At 41.0% G+C, this 24838-nt stretch overlaps 1 protein-coding gene across 1 annotated transcript; it reads left to right on the top strand.

Annotated features, from left to right (window-relative positions):
- The first annotated feature begins 25 nt into the window (after positions 1-25).
- Positions 26-23653, top strand: CEP57L1 (centrosomal protein 57 like 1). The gene is given in 12 exon segments (XM_067294797.1): positions 26-65; positions 13035-13181; positions 14129-14306; positions 14908-15031; positions 15444-15526; positions 15528-15546; positions 15842-15892; positions 17646-17744; positions 18468-18545; positions 18654-18883; positions 20998-21142; positions 23265-23653. Coding segments are annotated over 11 exon segments (1377 nt in total). The 5' UTR covers positions 26-65; positions 13035-13036; the 3' UTR covers positions 23490-23653.
- Positions 23654-24838: the final 1185 nt, after the last annotated feature.

Raw genomic sequence — 24838 nt, 5'->3', positions numbered from 1 at the left:
GGCCGCGACCTGCGGGGCCGGGGCGCGCTTAGCTGTGCGTTTGGGAGGAAGCGCGTAACCTCTAGGTAAGGGAGAGAGTTTGCTGTCATTTCTGCACAGTTTTTATTTCCCTTGATTTCCTCTACAGGCGTGTGGCAGATTTCTCAAAAAAATTCTTTTAAAAAAAGATGTCCTTTATTACTGGTGACAGCAAGTAATAAAGTAATCCTGGTGGTAAATTTACTTTAGGAATTTGCTTTGGCAAAAAGATAAACACACACTTGTTTTAAGCAATCACAAAGGCTTGTCAAATATACACTTCAGCAGAAGCCTTTGATACAGCCTAAGTAAACATGTCCACACGAAGGAAAAACAACAGTCCATACAATGAAATTCAGTACCTTCAAATCTGAAAATAAAACCACACACACAAAAAAAATCCCTGTAATGTTCACGTTGGGCAACAGTTCCACAGTTTTTTAATCTGAGATAAGTGCAGACTGCTACCAGATGAGGTGTTCTTGCTGCTTCCCTGGTCATACGGTCTCATAAATGCTTTTTTTTTTTATAAAGTTCGTTTTCAAACAAATCAGTCCCTGATCTGATCCACCTCTTGGCTGCATGAGTGCTAGGGCTGGCAGAGAAGAGGCAAGAGAAACATGTAGACAGGGGCAGAACCACACATTCTCAGCTGTCAGCTTAAAGCAATCGTGGAACCGCAATTTCAAGTATCCCAAAAGCAAAAAAAATGCTTGCAAGTAAATCAGGAACAGGACATTGGGTCTATGTGGTCTTGCGTAATTATTTGACATTTATCATGCACAAGTTTCCAGCTATAAAATTCAAAACTCAAAACCAAAGTTAAATACAGAGCAAGCTACTTGCATACTACGGAAAAACAGAAATGGCTTCTGATTCCAGGAACAAGGCTTGGACTGGCTCACAAAAACAAGCCATCGACAACTCTCTTATTTACAGAGTCTGATGTCTTCATCTGACATTCCTTTTGTTTTCTGGCACAGTTTCTCTGAAGCTTGCAAAATAGGTGTCCTTCTGTCATTACCTGTGCCTTTCGAGGAAGGCCAATCTCTTTTTCCCACTCCTCCTGTAAAAATGCCATTCTGTGATGAATCCGAGTTACCATTGTTTGGCGGCATGAACAGGCCTGGGCTGCTTCGTGCAGCTGCTTCCTCTAGGCTTTTGGCACCGTTGTGAGCAATATATCTACCCAAATCATCGCTGCTGTAATAAATGTGAGTCTTGACAAAGCACTCAAGCACTCACTCCCATTGTAACTGATGGTTTCAAAGAAAATACCACTGCCAATGCCTTTTATCTTCTCTTCTTTTTTTATATTAGCTACCACTTCAGCTGCCTGTCCCGTTCTGTTGTCACTCATTATGGGTCTCCCAGTTTTCCTATGAATAGACCTGTCACATATGCTCGCTTTATTTCTGTCTAAATTTTAATCTTCAGGACTTGGATAGATCTCATTTTTCCTATGACAAGTTTGTACTTGCTGGATGGCTCTGACAGTGCCTACATATACCAAAGATCAATACTAAATAGAATCAAAACAGAAGTGTTGATGTTAGATTTTAGTGTGGCTATATTCCCACACTGAGTGGTAAGATTGATTGAAAGTCATAGCACTGCCTTTTATCTTTTAGAAGCTGTTTTTTCCACTGGCTGCAAATGAACTCTTACTACAGGAAACAGATTGTGAAACTGGCTCCAAGGCCTAAACTCCAGATTTCAGCTCTTTGTTTTATAGGTTTTACTGTAGCACTTTGGTAATGGAGATGAAGGTGGCTTTATTTTTTCCAAACCAAATCTCTGCAATTTTCCGATACTGGGTCAAGCTTCTGTATGTACTGCAAAACATTGTGGAAATCAAGGTCAAAGGCTACTAGCAGAATTAATCAGAGCCTGAAGTTAGGGGAATATGTTTGTTTGATTTGTGTGTTCACTGACTGAAGTTAATATGCTTGTTTTGATCCCTAAAGAATGGATAAGAGAAAAGCAGAATTATGAAGGAAACAATCTGGCAACTCATCCAGAATTACAGCATTAGAGTTTTTAAAATGATAAGCTGAGGTAAAACATTTTTGTGGCTGTTTTAAACCCCAGTATTTCCTTCCTTGATTATTTATCAACTTCCCTCCTTTTTTAACTAGAAAGGACTTTCATAGCTGTATGCAAGTTATATCCCACTGCAGTGTTTTTTTTCAATATAAAGTAATTGTATTCATGTCATTTTCTGTTCTTCCTAAGGCATAAATAAGATCTAAAGTATATTTTATTTACTTTTAATTTTTTTCCCCAGTTTCTGTATGTCACAAAAGAACTTTTTACTGGAGAATTCACTTAGTCAATTACTGAAGAACTAGTACTAACACAGTAAAACTTGTGCACCTTAGAAGAAACCGCTTTTTAATTAGATTCCTTCAAATGCTTTCATTTACACCCATTTTTGTTAAAGCCTACTTAATTGAAACTAGCAAATATATAGGAAGGGATCTCTCTCTTCTAAAAGTCCACCCTGTTCTTCCTTTCAGATCTGAATTTTGGCTTCTTGCCACAGCATCTGGGCACTTCACAGTATTTAATGCGTTTTTCTTCACAGTAGACCTCTGAGGAAACAAAGTTCTGTGACTCCTGCTTTACAGAGAGACATCAGAAACCCAGAGGCTACTCCTGTACTGTCTTTGAACTGAGGCCCAACCTTGGTATCAAGCCCAAACTCATGTATCTTGCTAACAGACTGGCCTCACTGATCAAGCAAGCTCTAGCATAAAGTGTAGGAGAAAACTTGGGTTTGTTTTGCTTCTCAGCACATGCCTGTACATCTGCAGTGTGGTCTGGCCTAGTGTGGGCTGGGTATGCACATCTGAACCAACCTCTGCCACCCTGCCTCATTAGAGGTCATAAATGCAGCAAGGATGGATAAGGTGCCCATTGGCTTCTTAGAAGAGAAAATCTTTCCAGCAGAAAGACTACAAAATAGTTTTATGCCAAAATATGGGTTGCTCTGAGAAGATCTTGGCTACTATGTAGCAGAACTACAGGCATCTTAAGGCAATGCTCTGCTTTGTTGAGTCGCTGGCTCTATTTCGTTTAGCTGTGTAAACACAGCCTGAAAGACGAAGGGCTAGACCCCAGAAAATAACATGGGTAACCTAGGAATTCTGATGAAAAAGACTGAGCAGCCACCTGAATCCGGTTACTCTGTTTCTGGATAGGAGCGTTCTGAATTGCACCAGGGTGAGCGTCATGGCCCCTCTCTCCCCTTTGTGCCCACCTGTGATGCAGGAAATAGGTAGAGCAGCTCCGAGAGAGACCCAGCTGAGAGGAATTTCTCTGAGCTCAGCACGCACATCCCAGTAAGGTCAAGTTTATTGTTATAGCCACTGCTGGTTTTAATGCCTGGGCACCTAAGGTAGATTAGTCACCTTCCATGCAATAGCCCAGTGAAGTTAGAATTTCCTCTTAGTTTGGGAGATCAGCATCCAATGTCCACTTCAGCTTGAGGGGATTTAGATCTTTAGGTCCTGTACCTCCCAGGGGACTGTCCCTGGTGCTTGGATGTACTGGAAGGTGGAAGGGAAGTAGTCACCATGTCATCTGAAGGTGTGTCCTTATCAGAAAAGAAGGTAAACGTGTGGCACTGGTGTCAAAGAGAAAGAAAGAGACACCAAATGGAAGTACGACTGTTGCCAGTCACTTACCTAGGAGAGAGGACTCCTGGTTTCTGGTAGCTATTCCCAAGTTGGTGTTGTTTTTTTATCCAGGGGCTATTTGCGGTAAAAATGCATAAATAGAACCCAGGATTCTCTTCCAGTGGGTAAACTAGGTGACAGGGACACATCCTGTTTTACTTTGTCTTTTGCCTCAGCTGCCTTCTCCCTGTCCTAGACCCTGACAAGCTTGTCTGGATAGGGTCATAACTTCAAACGAAAAGGTGATGGCACCCTATTTCCTTCCTGCTTTTCGTCCTCCCAGTCTAGCATGGTGGTCAGGGATGTGGTATGAATGCTCCCCAGGAAAGCCATTAAACTCCACTTCCTGGCTAGTGCTCTAAACCACTGGGTAACTGCATAGGGGAGATGGACACCACTTCCTCCTGCTACACTTTAGAAGAAAATGAACACTGCTCACTGGGAATCTTTTATTTGCTGACAGCCAAATAGGCCTTTTAAACACCTTTGGCAGGCTGTGTAGTAACATAGACCTTTGTATTTTCCAGTAGTAACAAAAAGAATAATGCTGTGGCCTGCATCCATATGAAATGAAGTCATAGACCAGAGATGCTACAGGAACTCTTTACTCGTAGTTTTAAAGAACAGATTTTGGCACTCACCACCAGGAAAGGACTCCAGATTCTGAATCCCAAGAGGCCAAAGGTGCCAAGCACCAGAGAAGGGTGGGAATTCACACATGTCCACGTTCATAGTGCTTCCCCTGCACATCTCGTTACCTCCCCACGGACCATGTGTTTGCTTTGGCCCTGTACCCGCTCCTCTTCTGCGTTCAGGGAATGAAAGCCTGTCGTTACCCAACTCAGGAGTGGGCCCTGATGCTGAAAGGCTGGGTGTCCTGGCACATCGATCCCTTGTTGGTCCCATCCCTCTGTGATTTATGCAGGCAGGATTTATGCAGGAACAAGACATCAAGAATTTAAAGCCCTAGGGACCCACGTTTGCATTCTAAGTTGTCTTGCACTCAGAAACTGTGTGTCATGTTAACAGGGGAGAAAGAGCTCTTGAATAACTGATAATCAGTTGAAGTTAGTTTTATATATGCAACATTTTGCAGGACTTCATAGCATATTACTCAGATTTTTCCTGTATCTTAGAAGTCATGCCAGTTTAAATATACGGACTATGAGAAACAAGTATCCTGTTGCATAGCTTTGAATGTCGTAACAGTTGTCCTGGACCACTCCAAACGCAAGTAATGATGTAGCATTTTTGCATTTCCTTAGGAGAACTGTATATATTGTTTTATATACAAACTATATTTGGTGTCAATACTTACGATATTGTGCCTGTCCAGGATGTGTAATGTGGATTTCTTGATGTTGCTATGAGTATTCTAAGTTCTGTAAACAGATAATATTATTTAAAGTTTTTCCTTGACACAATAGACATCAAAAAAATAAGGTTGATGAGTTGCTGTGACTGAAATCTGTTTGCTCTTTTTCTGTATCTATCTTTAACAACAATTGTTGTTGACAAAAGATGACTTTTGGGATCATTTCTTGCCAGGAGTGAAACTTATCTTTTTCTTGTTAATAGCTTTCTTTTGGGCTGCATTTTTTCTTAGGTTGCCCAACATAAAAATGAAGAATGAAACTCTTGTTCTCTGCCATGTACCCAGTTATCAGCAGCAAGGGAGAATATGAAAAAAAATGAAGGGGTGGCAGTAGGTAAAAGGAGGCAGAACCTCTATAAACAATTATTCTCTTTGTGTTTCTCAGCTCTTCCATGTCATGATTTTGTAGATATCTGGCTAAAAATCTACCTCCTACTCCCTCTGCAGGCTAGGTTAAAGGATGTTGGATGAGAGGAGACTAACACTTTCTCTGAGAAAGTATTGGTGAAAACATAAGTTTACTTTGAAAACAAATTCCAAAGCAGTAGTGGGGCATCACATGACACAATCAGGCTGTCTCATCTGCCTAGAGGGCAAGTTGCAACATCCAGAACCATCTTTCAGTGATCCCATTAAATATTTGAGACATAAAAGAAGAAAATTATCCTGCAGTAAGTGTTTACTGTGAATAAGTCAGCACCTGCAGTAACTAACCCCTACCCCATGATATTTCTTCACTGTAATTCTCACTTCAACCTGCGCTCATATTTGCCCAACCCTACCCTAATATGTCTCTTTTTGCATTTGCCCTTCTAATTTGTGATTATTCTGTCTCTACGCAGAGGCATAGTCTTCTATACTGGAGAAAGTTTCCCTTGAAAACGTTCCCTTTCCACAACAGCCAGGTCTTCCTCTTTTTATTCAAGGTTCAGTAGCCAGAGTCAATAATTTCCTCCTGCCTTCCAGCCTGTGAGGACACACATACCCTGCTCTGCTCTCTAGAAAGCTGGAAGAGCTGCTTCCAATCTAATGAGCAAAAGCAGTTTGTTCCGGCAGGTGAAGTGACCGAGCTGAGCAAACTGCAAATGGGACATAGCATGGTGGCATCATCATCAGCAAATAGCACTGGGGAGGCAAAGGAACATTTTGCATTCTTGAAGGAGAGCACTGAGGGGAGCATTTTCAATTTTCACAACATGATAGTTATATTTGTGGGGGAGAAAATGGCTCTTTTCACTGTGTAAAAACCCCAACTTTTTATGCTAGAAGTAAAAGAGGGAGAGAAAGAAAAAGAAGATGAAGGGAGAAGAGCAAGGAACAAAGATGATGTAAATACAAGGAAAAGAGTAGATGCGGGAGAAGAAGCAGCTACAAAATGGGGGTGGATGAAAGGAAAAGATAAGAGAAACAGAATTACTAGAGAAGAGAGGAAGAATATTAGTGACCATCTATACATACTAGCTTGTTTTCTGTTTGATGCTTATTACAGAAGGGTTATATATTTAAATTACTGTGAATTGATTAAAGACATAGAAATATAATTATTTTGATAACATTCTGTTCCAGTTCAGTTGCTTTCGTGCTAACATAGCAATTGTTACTAGATCTAAACTTGCAGTCTTGCTCCTCTAAACACTGAATTCAGCTATAAAATGCAGGTCAAAGCAGTTTGCACCGACTCCGTTTCCCCCCAAAATATTGAATATGATTTTATGATGTATTTTGCCCAAAAGACCTGATTTAATGTGGCGTTGGGTCTGTTGTACTCACTGAAGACAACAGCAAAACTCTAAAGATGTTATGACCCAAGATTGCTTGATACACTGTCAGGTTGGAACCCTTTGCTAAAAAAGTTGCCTCACAGAATCTTTGGTTTTCCCCTAGTTTTCCTCCACATGGTTATTTCTCTGCCTTGTTCCCAAAATACTTATGTAACTCATTCCACTTTCCTTCTACCTCTTTTTCATTCTTTCTCTTTTATCTCTAGCAAAATGATACTTTTGGGAAAATGGGTATGAATGTTCAGAAGGACTGATACAAGGAAATAAAAGTCTCGGGACTTTTTGTTCATTAAAATTCCAGGTGCTTTTTCAAAATACTCTATAGTCCATACAGTGTAGTGAGAAAGCACAGAATGTAACTGCTTTCTTCCAAGACTGAAAAAAAAAGATTGTACAAAAGTTTTGCATAAGGCTTGAAATTTAAGAACAAACAGATTTTGATACAGTAATACCAGCTGAAGAACCTGGGCACTAAGCTTTTACTTATCCAGTGGTGGTACCATCGCTATCTCACAGTTAAAAAAAATAAGACAACTCCAATGGATTTGCCTCTGTCATTTTTTCAAAAAACTCCCCACTGCCACCGGGTTCCTTAATTATTCTAACAACACTTTTGGTCATTTTTTCAAAACCCATTTTAAACTGGGACTCCAGAGAACTTAAAAACATGCTGAAATGCTTTATTGATTCAGTTTGATTTCACTTCCTATTAGTTTTGCGACTATCACATTTCTAAGCCACAGGGTAAAGAAGACACATGAGTACCAGCTACTTAAATATGCCCTGAGCAAGAGTATATGTTTGAAGCTGATTAAAGTGGTTGCGTCAGAATGCTAGTGACTGAATGTTCCCAAAACAGCAGTGAATTTTGCCAACAACATTATTTATTTATTTTTGTCAGTGTGAAGGAAGGGCTGTTCTTTGCCTGTCAAGAATGAGGCTAAAAGAATTTATTAGCCCAGCTAGTACAGCTGATGAGGCTTTTCCCTGGAAAGTAAAAGGGGAAAAGATAGACCAATTTGAATTGTGTCATGCAAATGGCCTCTAAATAACCTTTCGGCCGCAATATTTGACTCAAACAGACAGGCAGCAGCCAGCATAATGGGAGTTTCTTGGTATAGCCTGTGTTGTGGCAATTCTTTAAAGTGTCTCTTCTAACGTGCCAGATAAACAGTGAATCATTCCTTGATTCATCTGAGACTTTGTTTTCGGTTATGAAAAAAGCACTATAAATTGTGCGTGCCCATTAGGTTAGGTCAGAAGATAGTCAGCTTTGTGTTTCGCTCTGAATAATGCTTTGATCCTCTCTTTCCTCTTTGAAGGTGTTCTGACAGCAGCTTGTTTCTTAGACACTAAAAGGTTGCCCTCGCAGCACTTTGAATAAAGCAGGACCTCTGGAAGATAAAGAGCACTGGAGAAGTTAGTGTAACGTCCCTTAGTTATCCCAGTACTCCTATGGTGTGTATTTCTAGGGAAACTGTGAAGCCAGCATTATTCCCTGAATCTCTTACAGTTCACTCCTGAAATGCCTTTCCACATCTTGCTTTACAGTATGTGACATGCTGTTTACGTGGCAAAACATTTTCAGACTCTTCAAAAGAATATTTTTCGAGTAATTTTTAATGATCTAGCTAACAATGGAGGGGAGGAACGGAGGGGAGAAGGAGGATGAGCTAGTTGTAACTGGTCTTTCTGTAGCATTTAGGATTTTAGCAGTGTTTAGTAACTCCCCGCTCTTGGTATGCTCACTTGTGCTAGGCAGCAGCAACTGTAATTTCAATTATTTTATACGGCAGCCTGATCAAGTGCTCTGGCATTCAATGCAGGCCACATTCAGCAGCAGTTACAAAATAAATATGGATCACATCAGTCCTTGCATGCCCATGATGAAATGGCAGAGTCTCTGTCTTGCAGTACCAAACTCATGCTCGCTTGCTTTCCTCTGCGGTATGAAAGTCACATACACGGGTGATGGAAGCTAGTGAAGGGAATAGTGCCCACCAGCCTCTGTGCGAGCTCACTCCAGGCCTGCAACCAGCAGAAGCGCTCCTACTCCAGGGAAGCAGCTCCGCTTGGGCTAGCAGCCACGGGTGCAGCGCAGCGGGAAGCAGCGCAATCGCCTCTCTCCCGAGGCCGGCGGTGGGTTCAAAGCTGCACCCGGCACAGGCAGGTAGGTGCAGGCGCCCCCTCTGCCTTTGCCCCCTGCGGCGGCTCAGCCCCCGCGGGCTTGTGCAAGCTGCGGGCATGGGAGCGGGGTGTTTCTCCCCCCCCCGCCCTGGACCCCTCTCTGCCTGTGACCTGAGCCTTTTGTCAACCTCTGTTTAATACGCCTGCTTCTCTAGGCTGTTCCTCCAGCTAACGCACTCGTTTCCTTAACTAAGAATGTGTCTAATCAATGGTCTTTTGGCTGCTTTAAATAGTGGTGGTGAAGTGCTCCCCCCCCCCCCCAAGCATTATATATTAGCACAAGCATTACCATTCAGGAAGCAGTGTCCGTTTTAAAGCACCTCCCTATGGCAGTGTACCTGCATCTATGGTAGCGTGTAATTAAATAGCAGTAAGTTAAGCTTGCAATGGATGTAGAGTGTTCAACCCTTGTTAAGAAACAGATCTGTCCTTCATGGTTGTATAGATACTTAATCTAAAACATTCATGGTGGTAAACCTTGATAGTAGGGCAGCTGACATCCAGATATATTTTCACTATTTAATTATTTCCTCACAGGTTTCTTGTCCTAATGTGCTGAAAGTGGTCAGGACGTTTGTTCACCTTTGCAGGTGTAGAGTGACTTAATCCATTTCCTGGCCCATGCCCTTGTCTTAGGCCTGTAGTGCTGTAGATATTGGTGCTGTGCAGAATGGTTGTTATAAACTATATTTACTCCCTAAGATATTGAAGGACTTGTCTACATTAGGAGCACTTCTGTTGAGGTAATTATGTTGGCAGAGTCTCCTAGGGACAAACGCTATAGCAACAGGTCCCTCTGCCAGTTTTATACCCCCTCCTTGTCTGAGCAATCTGTGGCAAAACAGAGAGTCCATAACTACATCCACAGCAGGGGTTCTGCAAACCTAGATGTGTCAGTTGTCCTCTGACAAGTAGCTTCAGGAGTCCTCACCCCCGGCTTCCCGTTCAACCCCAGACTGCAGCTTATTACCCTCTACTGTGCTGATAAAATCATGGGTTTGCGTGCTGCACCCCACATTGGATTAGATGGTTCAGCAGCACTGGAGTGGTGAGCTGGTCTCTTCTGTTTCACTTTATTCCTCCTTCCCCCACAGAACCAAAACTTTTTTTTCCTTCCTCCCCCAAATAGGTGGGTTTTTTAACCATTTGTGTGATCAGAAGTTCTCAAATTTTCTGGTATTTTATCCCCTCCCTCTTTGATTCGTTATTTGCTTCGGCTCACTGCCCTTCTTACATCTGTCAGCATACCCATCTCCTTGGAAACGGCAGAACTTGTTTATGCAAAGGTGGTAAGGAAACTAATTCATATATAGCAGCTGCAAACTTGCAAGAAAGCCAGATTCCTCTGGAGTACTCCAGGAAAAATGAGTCTGTGATTATGCTAACTTCTAAAAGGGTTCGCTGGCATGAGTAAAAATGACCTTTTTTATGCATAAGCTTCCAAAGTTGCATTCCAGTGATGACAGTAGTGGTAGAAAGTTTGTTGTGGGTGTGTACACATGCATTTTTATGGACCTTTTCTTTAGTCTTTTTTTATCAACAGTTTGTAGGGCTTGAGAAGCAATGGGAAAATTGGTAAGTCTTGCTAATTTAATGTTTTTGGAATATCAGGTATGATTGTTTGAGCTAAAGAACAGAGGATGGGGGGGTTGCTTTCAAAAGAAAGTTAACATAAAAGAAGGTGTGAATTTACATTACACTTGCTAGTCCTCACTAGCTCCCTGGTCAGATGTTCTGGTGTACTTTGCTAGTGGAGTGAATTCCCTCATATTCGCTGTGCACCAGAAGTGGGAGGCTATAGCAAATTGTGAGTCCCTACCCTGCTTCACTTTGTGATAACCTCATGTGTAGGTAGACCTGGGAAGAAACATATTTGGCCATTCTTCTGCTCAGTGTTGCAGCTGTTTTTTTTCCGGACAGTAACAACCAGAAAGCTCTGGCATACTGGAAAGACTGTCATGGAAAAATAAGTCCAAACTGTGCCTTTCCCTTCGGTGGAGCCAAGCTTTGCACTTGCAGGATGTCGCTCAGCAGAGCAGCCCTAGGCAGGGACACGCTGAAGCGCGTGGAAGGGATGTTGCTCAGCGGGGAGGTGCCCACCCTTGCTGTGCAAAGCCCTTGTGCTTTCTGGGCTAGTGTCTGGTGAGCACGGCAAACTCCTCAGTCGCTGCTTTGGATCCGTAAGATGTTGAATTCACTTCTTCATTGCCAGGTTTCATGGGGGCCCCCCAACGAGAGCTTTGGGAAACACTAATCAAGATAGAAATGCTTCAAATGCTCTTTCCTCCAGGCCTCCCCAGGCGAATGCGCCGGTGTGCCATGCTGTGCTACGTCCATCTCCTCCTCTATCTAAAGACAGGAGCTAGGTCCCAGCCCTCTGTGTGGGCACAGGATTTTCTCACCCTTCTCTGAAATTTCTGCTGCCTGCTGCTCCTTGCCCCTGTCTTTTGTGCTGCCCGACATGGCTCGTCAGCCTGCCTGGGGCGGCCAGGTTGGGTGTTTCCCAGTACTCCGGAGGGGTGCAGAGCTGAGGAGGTCCCAGAAATGGCCTGTCGACACGGAGATGTGTCACGGTCACGGAGCAGGATACCCCACCTGCAAGGGGCCCATGCCTCGCTGTCCTGGGGCGCATGGCCACCCGCGGCGCGCAAGATGGCAGTAGGGCAGGGCCGGCAGCCACCGCGGCTCCCGCCACATGGTCGAGGGGCGGCCGGGGCAGGATGGGCCCCTGTGGTGGGGGCTGCCTGGCACGGGGGCCTCACCAGTAAAGGCGTGTAAAGGCAGCAGTTCCAGGGAGGCCTTGAGTCCCGCGAGTGCTGGCTACAGGATGGCGGAGGCTGGCGCCTGCGCTTGTGTGATGGCAACTGGGAGCAGAGAGAAAATATTTCGTAGTGTCTTTGGTTTAGTGCCTAGGCTGTGTGGATGGATGTGGATTCTTTTATTTGGTGTGGTGCTAAGAGAGCTTTTCCTAGAAACTGGTGCCTCCACTGGAAATCTCCTTCCTCCTGCCCCCGGTAGGAGCGACTTCTCCCAGAAAGTGCTTTATAGTTGCGTGCGTTTTGCTAAGGGTTTCTTCCTCCTGTTATTAGGTACCTCCTTCTCGTGGCTTCCTTGGGAGTTAGCAACACATAAATGGCTTTGCCGAAGCAGAAAGCCCGATTCAGCTGTGTGGCGTGGCTCCCGGGATGCATGAGGAGCCGTGCGGCAGGTAGAGGCTTGTGGCAGGCGCTGCCACCTCCCTGCTACCGTGGAGGAGTTTGCCCTGTATTTTAAACACTTGAGTGGTACCACTTGGTGCCAGTTTCGCTGCCCATATCTTGGAGATTGAGGAAGATCACTGTTTGGCACAGTGCAAACAGTCTTCTAATGTGCTTGTGATAAAATAATGTGAAAGCGTGGTGCAGAAAGGGAGTGGAGAAACAGGACTTAATACAGAGGTTTAGTAATGGGAAGACTACTGGTAGTAGTCACGGAAATATTGCATCTTAAATAACCTTTTTGTTATCTCCATGCTAAATGTTGGGCACCATGTCTTTATTATATATACTAACATATGTAAAAAGGTAAGTATCAGAGCACTGAGAAGGCTGTAAGTGAAAACAGATTGTAAAACCTCAGTGCTAGCTCTGCATAGAGCACTGAGAGGCAGATGCAAAAATCTGTAAAATAGATACTAGGGAAGTATTAGTTTTTAGCTTTTAGAAGGAAAAATAATTAGAAAGAACCAAGAAAAATCTTACAAAGCTTCAGGTAGTTGAGGAGAATTATCATTAGTGATATAAAAGGCATTGGTTTGGAATTGCATTAAAATATGGGATTCCTGTGCATGTGTGTGTGTACGTATGTGTGTAATTTATTTATTTATTTTGACCAAATGATCTGGTTTGATATAAACAGAGCCAGGGACTGCCCAGTGATGTACCTTGAAAACGTTGTCACTGTTATATAGTTCATTAAGGTCATAATGGCGTTATATATCTCTCTTCCTACAAGCTATGGATTCTGAATCAAAGCACAGTTTCAAAGGAAGCTTTCTTCAGCCACCAGATAAAATACTTCCTGCAGCCTTTGCTTATAGAGAATCAAAGAAGTTGACAGCTGTTGGTGGTGACAGGCTATCACCTATCCCCAACAACCAAGGTAAAGCCAAAATATATCCGTAAAGTGGTCTTTTTAATTGTTCCATGCGAAATCTCTAGAGAAAACTCCCCATTCTGTTTTACTCTGTTCAGTGACCTGCTGTGATTATCAGACTGACATTGAGACAGGATGTATATGTGTCCTGAGGGAGTAGTCCCTGAAGTCATATGTCTGGAATGGAAACTGCCCCAAGTCTTCTAACATCCTTATAAACTTTGGCTTTGAAAATTGTTTAACTTAAAAGTTGTCAGACTTCCTCTGAAAGCAAAGGAGAATGCTTCAAACTCAGCAGAAGCAGTTCGTGACTTTAAAACAACCAAAAAAGTTAATTAGTGTGCTACTCTGACTTGAAATTGGCTTTGCATAGTGTCGTTTAACTCCCTCTAGCTTAAAATTACTTTTAAGGTTTTTGTGTGGTATGATTCCTTGAGAGACCGTGTGAATAAAACAGTCTTTCAGAAAACAATTATCAGCTTATTGGGCTGTGTAAAATATGGGCCCGGTTCTGTTTTTCTCCTCCCAGTGTCCTTATTATCTGTCTAAACCAGCTGCATTACACCAAAACTTGTGAGCTAACTTTGATACCTCTTCTCCCTGCTTCTGTGCAAGCAGATGCTAATAGTTCTAAGTTCTAGGCTTTGTTCTATTTAATTTGTTGTGATTTCTTTGTGCTTACTAACATTTGAAGTGAAAATAGCTTTGCTCGTAGGACCTGTGCTTTATACCTCAGTTATGTAGTAAATGTTCTTTTATTTATTTATTTGTTTGTTTGTTCCTAGATGTGTTTTGAGTGTGTCAGTGCTTTGTTGGGGAATATCATTCACTTCAAGGGATATCCTAGGAAGAAAATTTAGATAGTATTTTGCTCATTGAAGTGGTTTATAAAAATAATAAGAACAAAGAACTGTTGTAAGAGCTTAAGGTGTAACTGTTGTATTGTTTGCTAGCTGTGGTGGCAGCCCTGAAAACCCTTCAAGAAAAGATCCACTGCCTAGAGCTGGAGAGGTCACAGGCAGAAGATAATCTGTGCAGCCTCTCCGCAGAAGCTGCTCGATATAAGAAGGCCTTAGAGCATGAATCCTACAAAAAGAACATATCACATCAAGAACTGATGCAACAGAGGAAAGGTATTTCTCTGAGTGATAACGTGTAGCCACAGCAGGTCAAAGACTGCATAATCCAGGGAGTGTTTGCTTATTTTGACAAGTTGCTAATTAATGCCACCCCCCAGCCCTCTTATTTTTTTTGCTTCAGAATTGGGCAGGTGCATAGTCCTGCCTGATAACTGTAAATCCAGTTTAGAACTTATTTTTATGTATATTAATCGAGTATTGCTTACCCCATAATGCTATTTTAAAGAATGAGCAAATTTCAGGTGGTATATTTAAATCCTACAATAAACAAACAGCCGTTTACTTGTATAGCACTGCTAACTTGAGAAAAAGTGAGGGGAGAGGAAGAACTCGAATTCTGGTTAGATATCTGCTGGTATAAATCAAAGTAACTGCAGTGCTCACACCTTTGGAATTCATAATAGTATCTAGCTCTGAAGAAGCATCCTGATTTTTATGTCTTGTATAGAATATATTTTTAACCACGTGACTTGTTCAGACCAACAAAACTCTTCTTGCATGTTTTTGGGGCTAGAGAGCTCTTCAAATCAGTTGACAGACTGGCTAAATGTGTAACTCCCACTGCTGTACTGAATGTCTCTGCGTCTCTCTGTGGATATAAGTGTGCAGTTAAATGCAGCACAATCCCGCTGCTCCCTGCTGGAGAAACAGCTGGATTACATGAAGAAAATGGTTTCCAGTGCAGAACTGGAGAAAAATATGGTTTTAGAACAACAGGTGAGGCTTTTTAACATAATTAACAAAGTAGTAATGTAGTACAAAAGTACAGAAATGTGTAAGATCGGAACTGTTTATCCCTCATTCTTCCTCAGGTCTGCTCAGGTTTACAGCAAATAAGCAATTTACTCTCTGACTTGCTGATGGCAACCATTCAATGAATTGTACAAAAAGACTCCCTAGGTGGAATTCCTGATGAGCAAAACCATGTTAATACCTGCATATTTGGTAGATAAAGAGACTACTGGAAACCTGAGTCGTCTTTGTCTGCCTAGTATTTTTCATCACTTTGCAATTTAAAAAAATATGAAATTTAAACTAGGTAAAAATCTTTACTGCAGAGTGTTTACTTTTTTGCTGTCTGAAACAATTTCAGTCCGCTACCAACTCAACTTCTGCTTACTTTTTTCAGACCCAACTTCAGAAGGAGAAAAATCAGAACCAGGTGGAGTTGCATGCAAAACTTGAAAAGCTTGAAGTGCTAGAAAAACAGTGCTACTCAGAGAATTGCAGAAGTAAGCAGGCATGAAGTGACAGTCTGAAAGTCATTCATTTGATATGATTTATATGGCATACTGTTAATAGTCCTAAGTTTTGCAGAAGTTTCCTCTGCTAAAGCTAAGATAATAAAACACACCTTGTTGAATGCCTCCTAACTTGGCTTCATTTCTGTAAGTCTGTTTTTTCAGTCTGGGCCTTAAAGATTCCTACAGTCCTGTTTTATTCCAGATTACAATTGCAAGAGACTTCATACTTCTGATTCAGTGTGACAAACTGAAATGCGACTAAGCATTTTGCCTTCAAATTCAGGACAAGATCAAACACTTAGAAGAAAAGCTAATACAAGACAAAGCTGCTCAGGTAGATTGAAAAGGTTTTAGTTTATCTTTTCTTACTACTGAAGAAAGTTATTCTTCCTGTCCTTTTTTATTACTTTTAAATTCCACATGATTATTACCTAGGAAGAACTCCTGCAATACTAATTGGACCAGATATAAACTATGTAATAGAAAACATGTCTAGTGTCTTGCATGTCTTGCTCAAGGAAGATTCTACTTGGTTTTTTTTGTTAATAGTACAGTTCATCAGTCACAAAGCTGCTATAAGTGATCTGAGTAGAAAATAAATTTCCAAAGAAACTACAACTAAATCAGATAACCTTAGCTTACAGTTACTAGAAAGTGGATCATGTAAGAAACTGAGCACCCCAAGTAAGGTTAGTTGTTTTGTTTGTCTTCCTCTTCTGAAGATTTGCTGGAATCTAATACACTGGATTATTCTTGGAAAAGTCTTGAATTAGTGATACTGTTACACTGTTTGTTAAATGAGAGTTTGAATAATTCACTGTTCTGTGAGTTCATAGTCGGTTCTTGGGGGGCCACCATCCAACTGAGAAAGGAATATTCCCCCAGAGAGCAAAATCAAAGAAAAACAGTAACCTTTTGTTAAGGGGCAGAGTGACTTCAGGTGTTCTAAACATCACTTCCTTGAGAAGTAGCAGCCATTTTGAAAGAGGGCAGTTTGTGGTGACATTCCGGGGGGGGGAGATGCAAGAGCTGAAGAATAATATTGTAAGAACCTAGCTATAAGCACAGCTAACAGCTTAAATTAATTCATCATTGCACTCACTTTCTGTACCTCTTCCAAGGCCCGCTGGCTTTCATCAGTCCAGGAACCTTGAAATAACACACAGATTGTAGCCCAGATCTGTGACCACCTTCCAACAGAATGGCACAGTTGAAAACTTGCAGTTTTTTGGGTTTCTTGAACTATTTCTGCTGCCACAGAGCAGAAAGCCTAGTATGGAGATTTTATCTTCTGAGAAACATAGCAAGAATAACTTTCCCAGAGCAGATAATCTGACCTTAGCAGCAGTAAAAACAACTGTTCAAGAAAGGACTTCAGTGTAGTAAATGGAGTCCTACTAAGTTCACTGCGGGCTTGATTTAGATTTGTTGGATCTGGGTTGGGAAACAGCAGGTGTACTGTGGCTACTTCAACTTCCTTTTGACAGAAAAGCCAGAATAATCTCTCTTTAGTGATAAACTTCCAGTGCTGTTTATCCAAGTCTGCTATACATGCTAAAACATACATGCTATACATGCTAAAACATGCTAAAACAGTCTGCTATACATGCTAAATAATGGCTATTATCTTATTTATTACTGGCCTTTATATCAACTTTGAACTACAGAGCAATCCCTGGATTGTCCAGCAGGCTTGACCTCAGTGTTACATGGATGGGCTCAGTTCTGTCTGCCCCCAAATTGTAAGATCCAAATGTTCATACTATTCGGGATTTTATGATCACACCCCTCGCATGCAACAGAATTGGCCTACTCAGTTACTGGGTGTCACAGCAGAGAAATATATCTGCTGCAGCTGGATATGAAAATAGGAGTTTCTAAGACAGTGCTGCAAGATCTGCCTGATATCATGCCATCCTAGTAATCTATTCAATTTTTAAACATAGCTTATGTTTCCGAAACAGAACAGTTAATAGTGCCCTTAATTGATTCCCATCCATGCATGAAGGAGGGCATTAATCAGACCATGTGATTTCAGACTTCTAATATTACATTAAATAGTTATTTTTCTCAGCTTTTTCCCACAGCTTCAAACAGGATTTGAGATAAATAGAATTTTGTTGTCTTTGGTTTCATCTCAAAATGAACCCAAAAAGAAGAATAGAAAGAAGAAAAAAACTAAGAAGGTAACACGAAAGTTTGTCATTAGCATACTGTTGCTGATAGGATCTGACTTGCACAGAGATAAGAATTTGCAAAAAGGGTGACGCAAGGGGCACTTGATTTGTCTGCAGTGCTTTATTCCCTTTCCAGAGGGAAGAACAGTGCTGAATCTCTTTCTTCTTACCCTCCTCCCCTCCCCCTGCTCCTCCTTCTAATTAAAACTGGGATAGGGCTATTAGCACCCTCACCAGCATGACAGTAACCTCTGTTACAGTCTTACTGCCTGCCTTCTTGTCCTGTCTTAGCTGCTTTTTAGTTTATCTGGCAGAACTAGTTCCCAAAGCAATCTGAACTAAGCAATCTTAAGATGGTGTGTTGTGAGGGGAATGCTGAAATCAAGAGAATTCTTTTAGCAGCACAGGTTACAGGTTGGTCAAAATTTTGCAACTCTGGTTTTGCAAACTTAAGTAAGCAATGCCCAGTTTCTAATATCAATCTGTTTGTCAAACTGTCTGCTAAGTGCATCTGGAATAGAATTTATTTAGCTGTTATTGTTGGAAAATCCTACTTCTGCCACATACAGGAGGGATTTTTTTTTTTAAAGAGGGAAACTGAGATGATGCATTTCACTGCTTGTTTATTGGAATTTTATTTATTTATTTATTTATTTGGTAAGTTTAAGATTTTGCTGTTGGGTCAGCACTTTGGAATTTCTTGTCGTACTTTTCCTTTTTACCTTATGGCAGAAAAATCCTACTGTGAAGAAAATGTGCCTTCCGCAATTTCATGTAAAGGCTGGTGTGCTACCTTTTGTGGCTGGGAAGGTGAGTGTAATTAAATATTCTTACTAAATTGGCATCTACAGTTTTAATAAGTCTCTTCATTGTAGTTGTTTATCACTTTTGTAAACCACTTTTTAATTCTTCCTTAAGTCTGCCAGCTCCAGCCATTCTGTTAGTGCAAACGTACAAAGTGTGTTGCATATTATGAAGCATCGCAATCCTCGTTTCTCATCACAAGGCCAAGAGAGAGCTGCATCTGGGATTTCAGGACGAACTGTTGCTTCAAAATCTGTATCTTCTTGTTCCACATCATCTACTTTCACCAGAAATCTTTCTGACCTTCTGTTGGCCCTAGAAGATGAACTGGGCCAAATGAGCTTGTGAGTACTCGTCTCTGGTATTATAAGTGACTTCAGTTGTGGCCCTGGGAAGTGACAGGCATGCTATACATGAACCTAGCTGGTTTGGGGTGTAGTGGGGAGAGTAGTCTGAGCAGGTCTGATTAGTAGGATTTTTCTCATTTGGAAAATTTGTTTTTGTTCTGGTGTTTAACTGATCTTGTGAGCAAGCAACATTCAATTGGGTTTCTTCTCCTTCTACATCCTGTGCTTAACCCTGCTGCTACTAAGGTAACAGCTGCAGCAAATGAAAAGTCTTTCAGGCCTGTGCTTTTTGCAATTTTTAAACATACTGTAAGTTCTACCAATTCCACCAAGAATGCTCTGCTGGAGAAGGCTGCAAAGGTTGTCCTAGTATTGAGTAGGCCTGCAGCAGGCTGTCAGTTTGGGTGATAACACAGGTTATGGCAGCGGTGGTAGGAATAGTCCTGTCACAAAGTCCAGCCTGTGTTGCTGTGTCCTCACTCTTTCTGTGCTCCCTCCACACTAGCCTGGTGCATATCTGATGGGTCTTTGTGCTGAGACACTCTGGGATTTGTTCCCTGTCAATAGCAAGAGAACTTGCCAGTGCTGTAATGGGGTTGTGAAAGAGGGACACATTCCTGCCTCCTGACCAGAAAATGGGCAGAGCCTGGAGAAGCTAAAACACAAGACAGGAGTGAATGTATCTTTCTAGCCTTACAAGTAAATGTGGATTCCAAGCAGTCATGTTCTTAGACATCTTCCCATTAACACAAGCTTGAAGAACTGTGGGCTAAGGAAATGTAGCTGGTTGTAGTAGTCGTGGAGTGGTCATGACAGCCAGATGTGTGTGCTAGTAGGAGAACTTCTGGTCCTGGGGCATTTCTGCAATACAGAGCAGAGTTGCTCAGTCTGTCACTTCTACTCACTGTGTTAAGACAAACTGTTGAGATTTCATTGCTTTGTGCCCTATCCATCAGAGGAACAAAAATATAGAAGCTCTAATTCCTGTACTGACTGGCTTAAGTGTCTTTTTACATTACTGGAATATTCAAGCCTTTTATTAAACAAATGTTTTGTTGCTTGCAACTTCTCCAAACATTTCAACAAGTTGAGCTCTGGTTTGAACAGGGGATGTGTTGGTTAAACCAGTTAGGATGTTGGCACTGGTTTAAAATCCTTGGTGTCCCATTGGCACCTGATTAATCCTTGGTACTCTGGGCTTCCCACGTATAATCCAAAGTGTATATTGAACTTCTATATGCATTTCTATATTCCCATCTTAATAATGAAATAAGAGTTCTAGGCTCTCATAGGAGCTATGGCTTAATTTATACTGGCAGCCAAATCTCTTTTTTGAAAAGCACTGGTGAGTTTACTAATGAAATGGCAATCCAAGGGCAGAAGTGTGTGGGGGTTTTGTTGTTGTTGTTGTTGTTGTTGTTGTTGTTTTTTAACTAGAAACAGCCAGTTACTTCAATTAAACCGGCAAGGAGCAACAGTTTAGTCAGAAGTTAGAAAAGAAGCCATGACCTTTGGAAAGAGATTATTTATCTAAGGCTTTATTGGGAAGTCTTTCCTCTGTTTTTGACTAGTACAGAGCTCCAGATATCAAGTAGCTTTAGACTATTCCTTTTGATTAGTTCAGCAAAGCAGCACACTTCGCTGCTAATCTTTGAGTAGAATGTATTAATCTGAGTGATCTATCAGAATAACTATAATTTAAAATGTAGTAGTTTAAACAAGTCTTTTCTGTCGTACATTGTCTCCAAAGTCTGCACTAAATTGGGTAGGAGGTGAAAATACAGTATTGTGTAGCTGCTGTTGGCTTCTGTTCACTTTCCAAATTCTCATTTTGCACAGTGTTACACATGTACTTGTTATGATTGTGGCTAGTGGGGAGGAATAAGATGCACATCAGCTAAAAATCTGGAATGAGAAAATCAGACCCAATGGAAAAACTTTTTCCTTTCTAGTGTGAATATATTCCAGATGAATGTGTATTGTATGAGAGGGTAAATAATGCTAAATTGTTATATTTCAGAGGAGGCGGCTAGCAACACATGCAGTACACCAAAAGTATTGGAGTAAATCCTTGAGGCTATATCATGAATACCATTTTTTGTCTTTAATAGTGAGCATCAAGAACTCTTGAAGCAGATACAGGAAACTCATAACTCTGAAGTTTGTGAAGACCTAGAATGGGATCTGGATTGCCTTGTGAAAAAAATGGAGATTAAAGGCGAACACATATCCAAACTGAAAAAACATCAGGCTAGTGTAAGAAAAAATGTAAGCTGTCTAGCTAGTAACACACCAATTGAATGGTTGCTACAACTCTGCCTCCTGTTGTCATTAATTAATATGTCACTGGAATGCTTCAGCCAGAGTGTTCAAATACAAGTGATTAAAATTAGGCTGCTAGCTCAATGTTTTTGTACCTCCAATTCCTCCCTTTGATTAAGAAAATGTACTTACAGTTGGCAGCCAGATGTGTATGCCAGTAGGAAAACCTGCTCCTGGGGCACTTCTGCAGTACAGAACAGGGTTGGTCAGTCTGTCACTTCTGCTCACTGGCTTAAGACAGACTGTTGAGATTTCATTGCTTTATGCCCTATCCCTCAGGGGAATGAAAAAAATAGAAGCTCTGATTCCTGTACCAACTGGCTTAAGTGTCTTTTTACATTACTGAAATATTCAAGCCTTTTATTAACCAAATATTTTGCTGAATGCAACTTCTCCAAAATCATAGCTGGACAAGCCTTTGTCTTTTTAACCCCTAAACTGTATGCATCCTGACACTGTTTGTTACAGATCCATAGGTAACGGTGCAGCATACATGCCCATATAAAATCACTGTTCTGTAGGTGAGCTGCTTAAACCCCTTGTAGCAGCTTGGTTTGGAACATGTGATATGAAATGCAACCCATAGTACCATCTGATATTTTTCTGTTCCTCCATCTGATGTTTCAGGATAAATAGGTTCACCTAAGAACTTGCTTATATAGGAAACAAAACAAAACTATGTGAGACCTTATGGAAGGGGAAGGTGATATTAATTTAAATAAGACTATTTCACTTGCATTCATTCTTTGATAAATTTTACTTGTTCAAATTTTTTTTGTCCACATGCTTGCAAGCACCAAGATGGTTATGTCAAAATAGTCTTGCCAGGGTCACATGTTAGCAACATGGGTATAGGACATTGACTATTGAGTCGTGTCTCTTTTGGGTTCCTTTTGCTTGGCAATGACAACTGTTTTTCGGATAAATCTCATAGACTCTTGAGGAGTCACCAATTATTATGGCATGATCCTCTGCCTCAGAATCTTGCTGACTTCATCCTCCATGACTCTTAAGACAACGGGCAGCAACTGCACCTTTGTTTCTTCATTTTTCCATGTCCTTATAGCTATAGTTTGCCTTCCTCTTGCTTTTTGGGATGATAGGAACAGGAATGGCACATACAATGGGGTGCAACCTTGTTGTCATCCTCATGTTTTCAGAGTGCAGATCTGCTGGCAAGTCGTCTGTGCTGTGGTGCGGCCTTATCAGAGCGCATGCCTTCTGGTGCTGATGTGAACAGCACATTCTAATGTTTATCTGTTTGACTACTGTCCATCATGCCCTGGTTATCAATACAGGCCACTCCTGTAACCCTTGCTCTATATTGTTTCTTCTGGTGCTTTCACACAGGCCAATTTTGTACAGGCCAATTTTAATATTTCTGATACAAATTTCTATATTTTGAACCTGTCACACTAAAAACACTGTAGCCATCTCTGTATTTCACAGTTAATAATATGTTCTTGAATGCAATTAAAGCTAATCATTTATAGAAATGGACTTGAAACCTAAATTGGCATGTGGAACACTTCCAACCTAATTTTATCTTTGGCAGTGACCTTTTCATGCCAAATATAAGTCAAGGCATACTACTGACATTTTTTAAAAAAATCCTGCATTTTGTGGTAATTCAACCATATTTATTCTGTTTGTGTTTTGCTAGGGGGCTTTCAAGTAAACTACTTAGAGTAACTGATAATAAATAGTATACATTTTATAGCTTTTTTTGGTTAGAGTAGTACCATTTGAAATAGAAAAAGACAGCAAATATAAAGTGGTGATAGCAGATGATATTCAGGCTCTCTCAAGCAAGCTTAGGAACCTTAGGAAGTGTGTGTATATGTGTGTGGGAGGTTCAACAACCTATTGAATATGGGTGAGGTCAATTTTCTCTAACGATTTCTGTTTCAACAAGACAATTGTACATCAGATTAGTAGGTTTTAACATTTTTTAAAAGTGTCCATCAGACATCTTGAATTTGGTAAAAGTCTGGTAAGCTAAACAGCAATGTGTTTTCTGAATAAGTAACATTCTATTGGTAATCTTTCTTCCTAGGTCCAGAAAATAAAGCAAAAAACTCAGAAATTGAAGCAAGAGGCAGCTCATGTCAAACTAAAATGTGGTGACCAAAAGGAAACAAAGGAAATTCCAGTTGCTATAAGGGAAAGTAGGTCTAAGGCTTGTCCTGGGCAGAAAAGCAAAAGCTCTCTTCAGCTGTTAAAAAATGTGCAGAAACTTCAGTCTACACTGAAAAGAGATGATATCATGTGGGAACAATAGTTCTAAAATCTACCATGTTAAAAGTCTTTGAAGTTGCCTAGAAGCTGGTAACTTTTGAATTTCATTAAGTGGCTTTTAAAAATAAAATAGATAGAGCATTTCACGTTCTAAACTGCCTAATCATTAGTAGGTCAGGTTGTTCACCTCAGAATTAACTTTCATGTAGCACGACTGTAGTTCCACTACACTGACTTTTAATAAAGCATTTTTAATGTATTAATGAGGTGCTTACTTATTAACTTGTTAAATAAAACTTGATACCTTTTTTACACTTAAAATAATATGCAATCCGTGGATTCCCCCCCACTCCCAAAGATACTTAGAGCTTGCTTTTCCAGTGTGACCTGGACCAGTGCTCCCATTCAAATAAAAGGGGTGGGTTTTTTTTCTCTGAGTTGAATCATTGCAACTGAGGCTGAAAAGGATGTATTGTCTCCTATTTATATGCATTATTGTTGTTGTTATTGTTATTATTATTACTACTACTACTCTATAAGCTTTATTGACAGTGTTTAATATTAACAGCTAGTGTTGGAAGCACAACTGAACAGCTATGTGGCTTTGCACGTGTAGTCCTCCCCAGCTACTGAAAGCCAACTGCTTCACGGTAAATTCCCATACACAGAGTCCTGGTGTTTGACAAGTGTGAAGTGACTGTATCAGAATTAGCAATCTTAAATAGCTTTCCTTATGCCCCTGGGTAGAAGTTTGCACAAATGCCATTAATAAGCTGATGTGCTTTCCCTTGAGCTGCAGCATCTGTAGGCTCAGGACTTGTGATACTGAGTCTGGGCGTGAGAAGGAAGCAAAAGGGTTAAGGAGCAGAGGTGGGGAAGCAAATGGCAAAGAGGGAGACTTGTGAGTTTTTTGGCTCGGAGTCTTTCTTTCCAAGGCAGTGGTTATAGCTCAATAGCATTTCTTTCTCTCAGCCCCCAGGATGGCCCAAGGGAGAGAAAAAAAGAAAAAAAGGCATTTTCATTTTTCAGAAATGTACTTGCTGTATTGCAAGAAGTGCCTTCAGTGTACAGCTCCACTAGCTGTAACATTCAAGTGGATGGCTCCATAAAACCTTCTGTAACTTTCTAAAGGTTCAGTTCCACCTTGAATGAGGCATGATTACAGCTAAAGCATGAAAACATCCCTGTGCTCACGATGATTTTCCTGGGTGTTCACATATGCTAGAGAAAAATATCTTCTGTGGGCTGGATCGGTGAAATTCTGCTGTAGACCTCTGGTATGAAAAGAATATAGTGGTCTTTTCAAGTCCCTGTGTAGGTTAGACAATAAAAATTGGAGATGTGCTCTGTTGTCAAGGGTTTTGAATGAAGGCTAGTAATAACATAGAGTCC

The sequence above is a fragment of the Apteryx mantelli genome, chromosome 3 (genome assembly GCF_036417845.1).
Source record: "Apteryx mantelli isolate bAptMan1 chromosome 3, bAptMan1.hap1, whole genome shotgun sequence".
NCBI lineage: Eukaryota > Metazoa > Chordata > Aves > Apterygiformes > Apterygidae > Apteryx > Apteryx mantelli.
The sequence above is the reverse complement of the archived record's forward strand: the minus strand, read 5'-3'. Positions and strand labels throughout refer to the sequence as shown.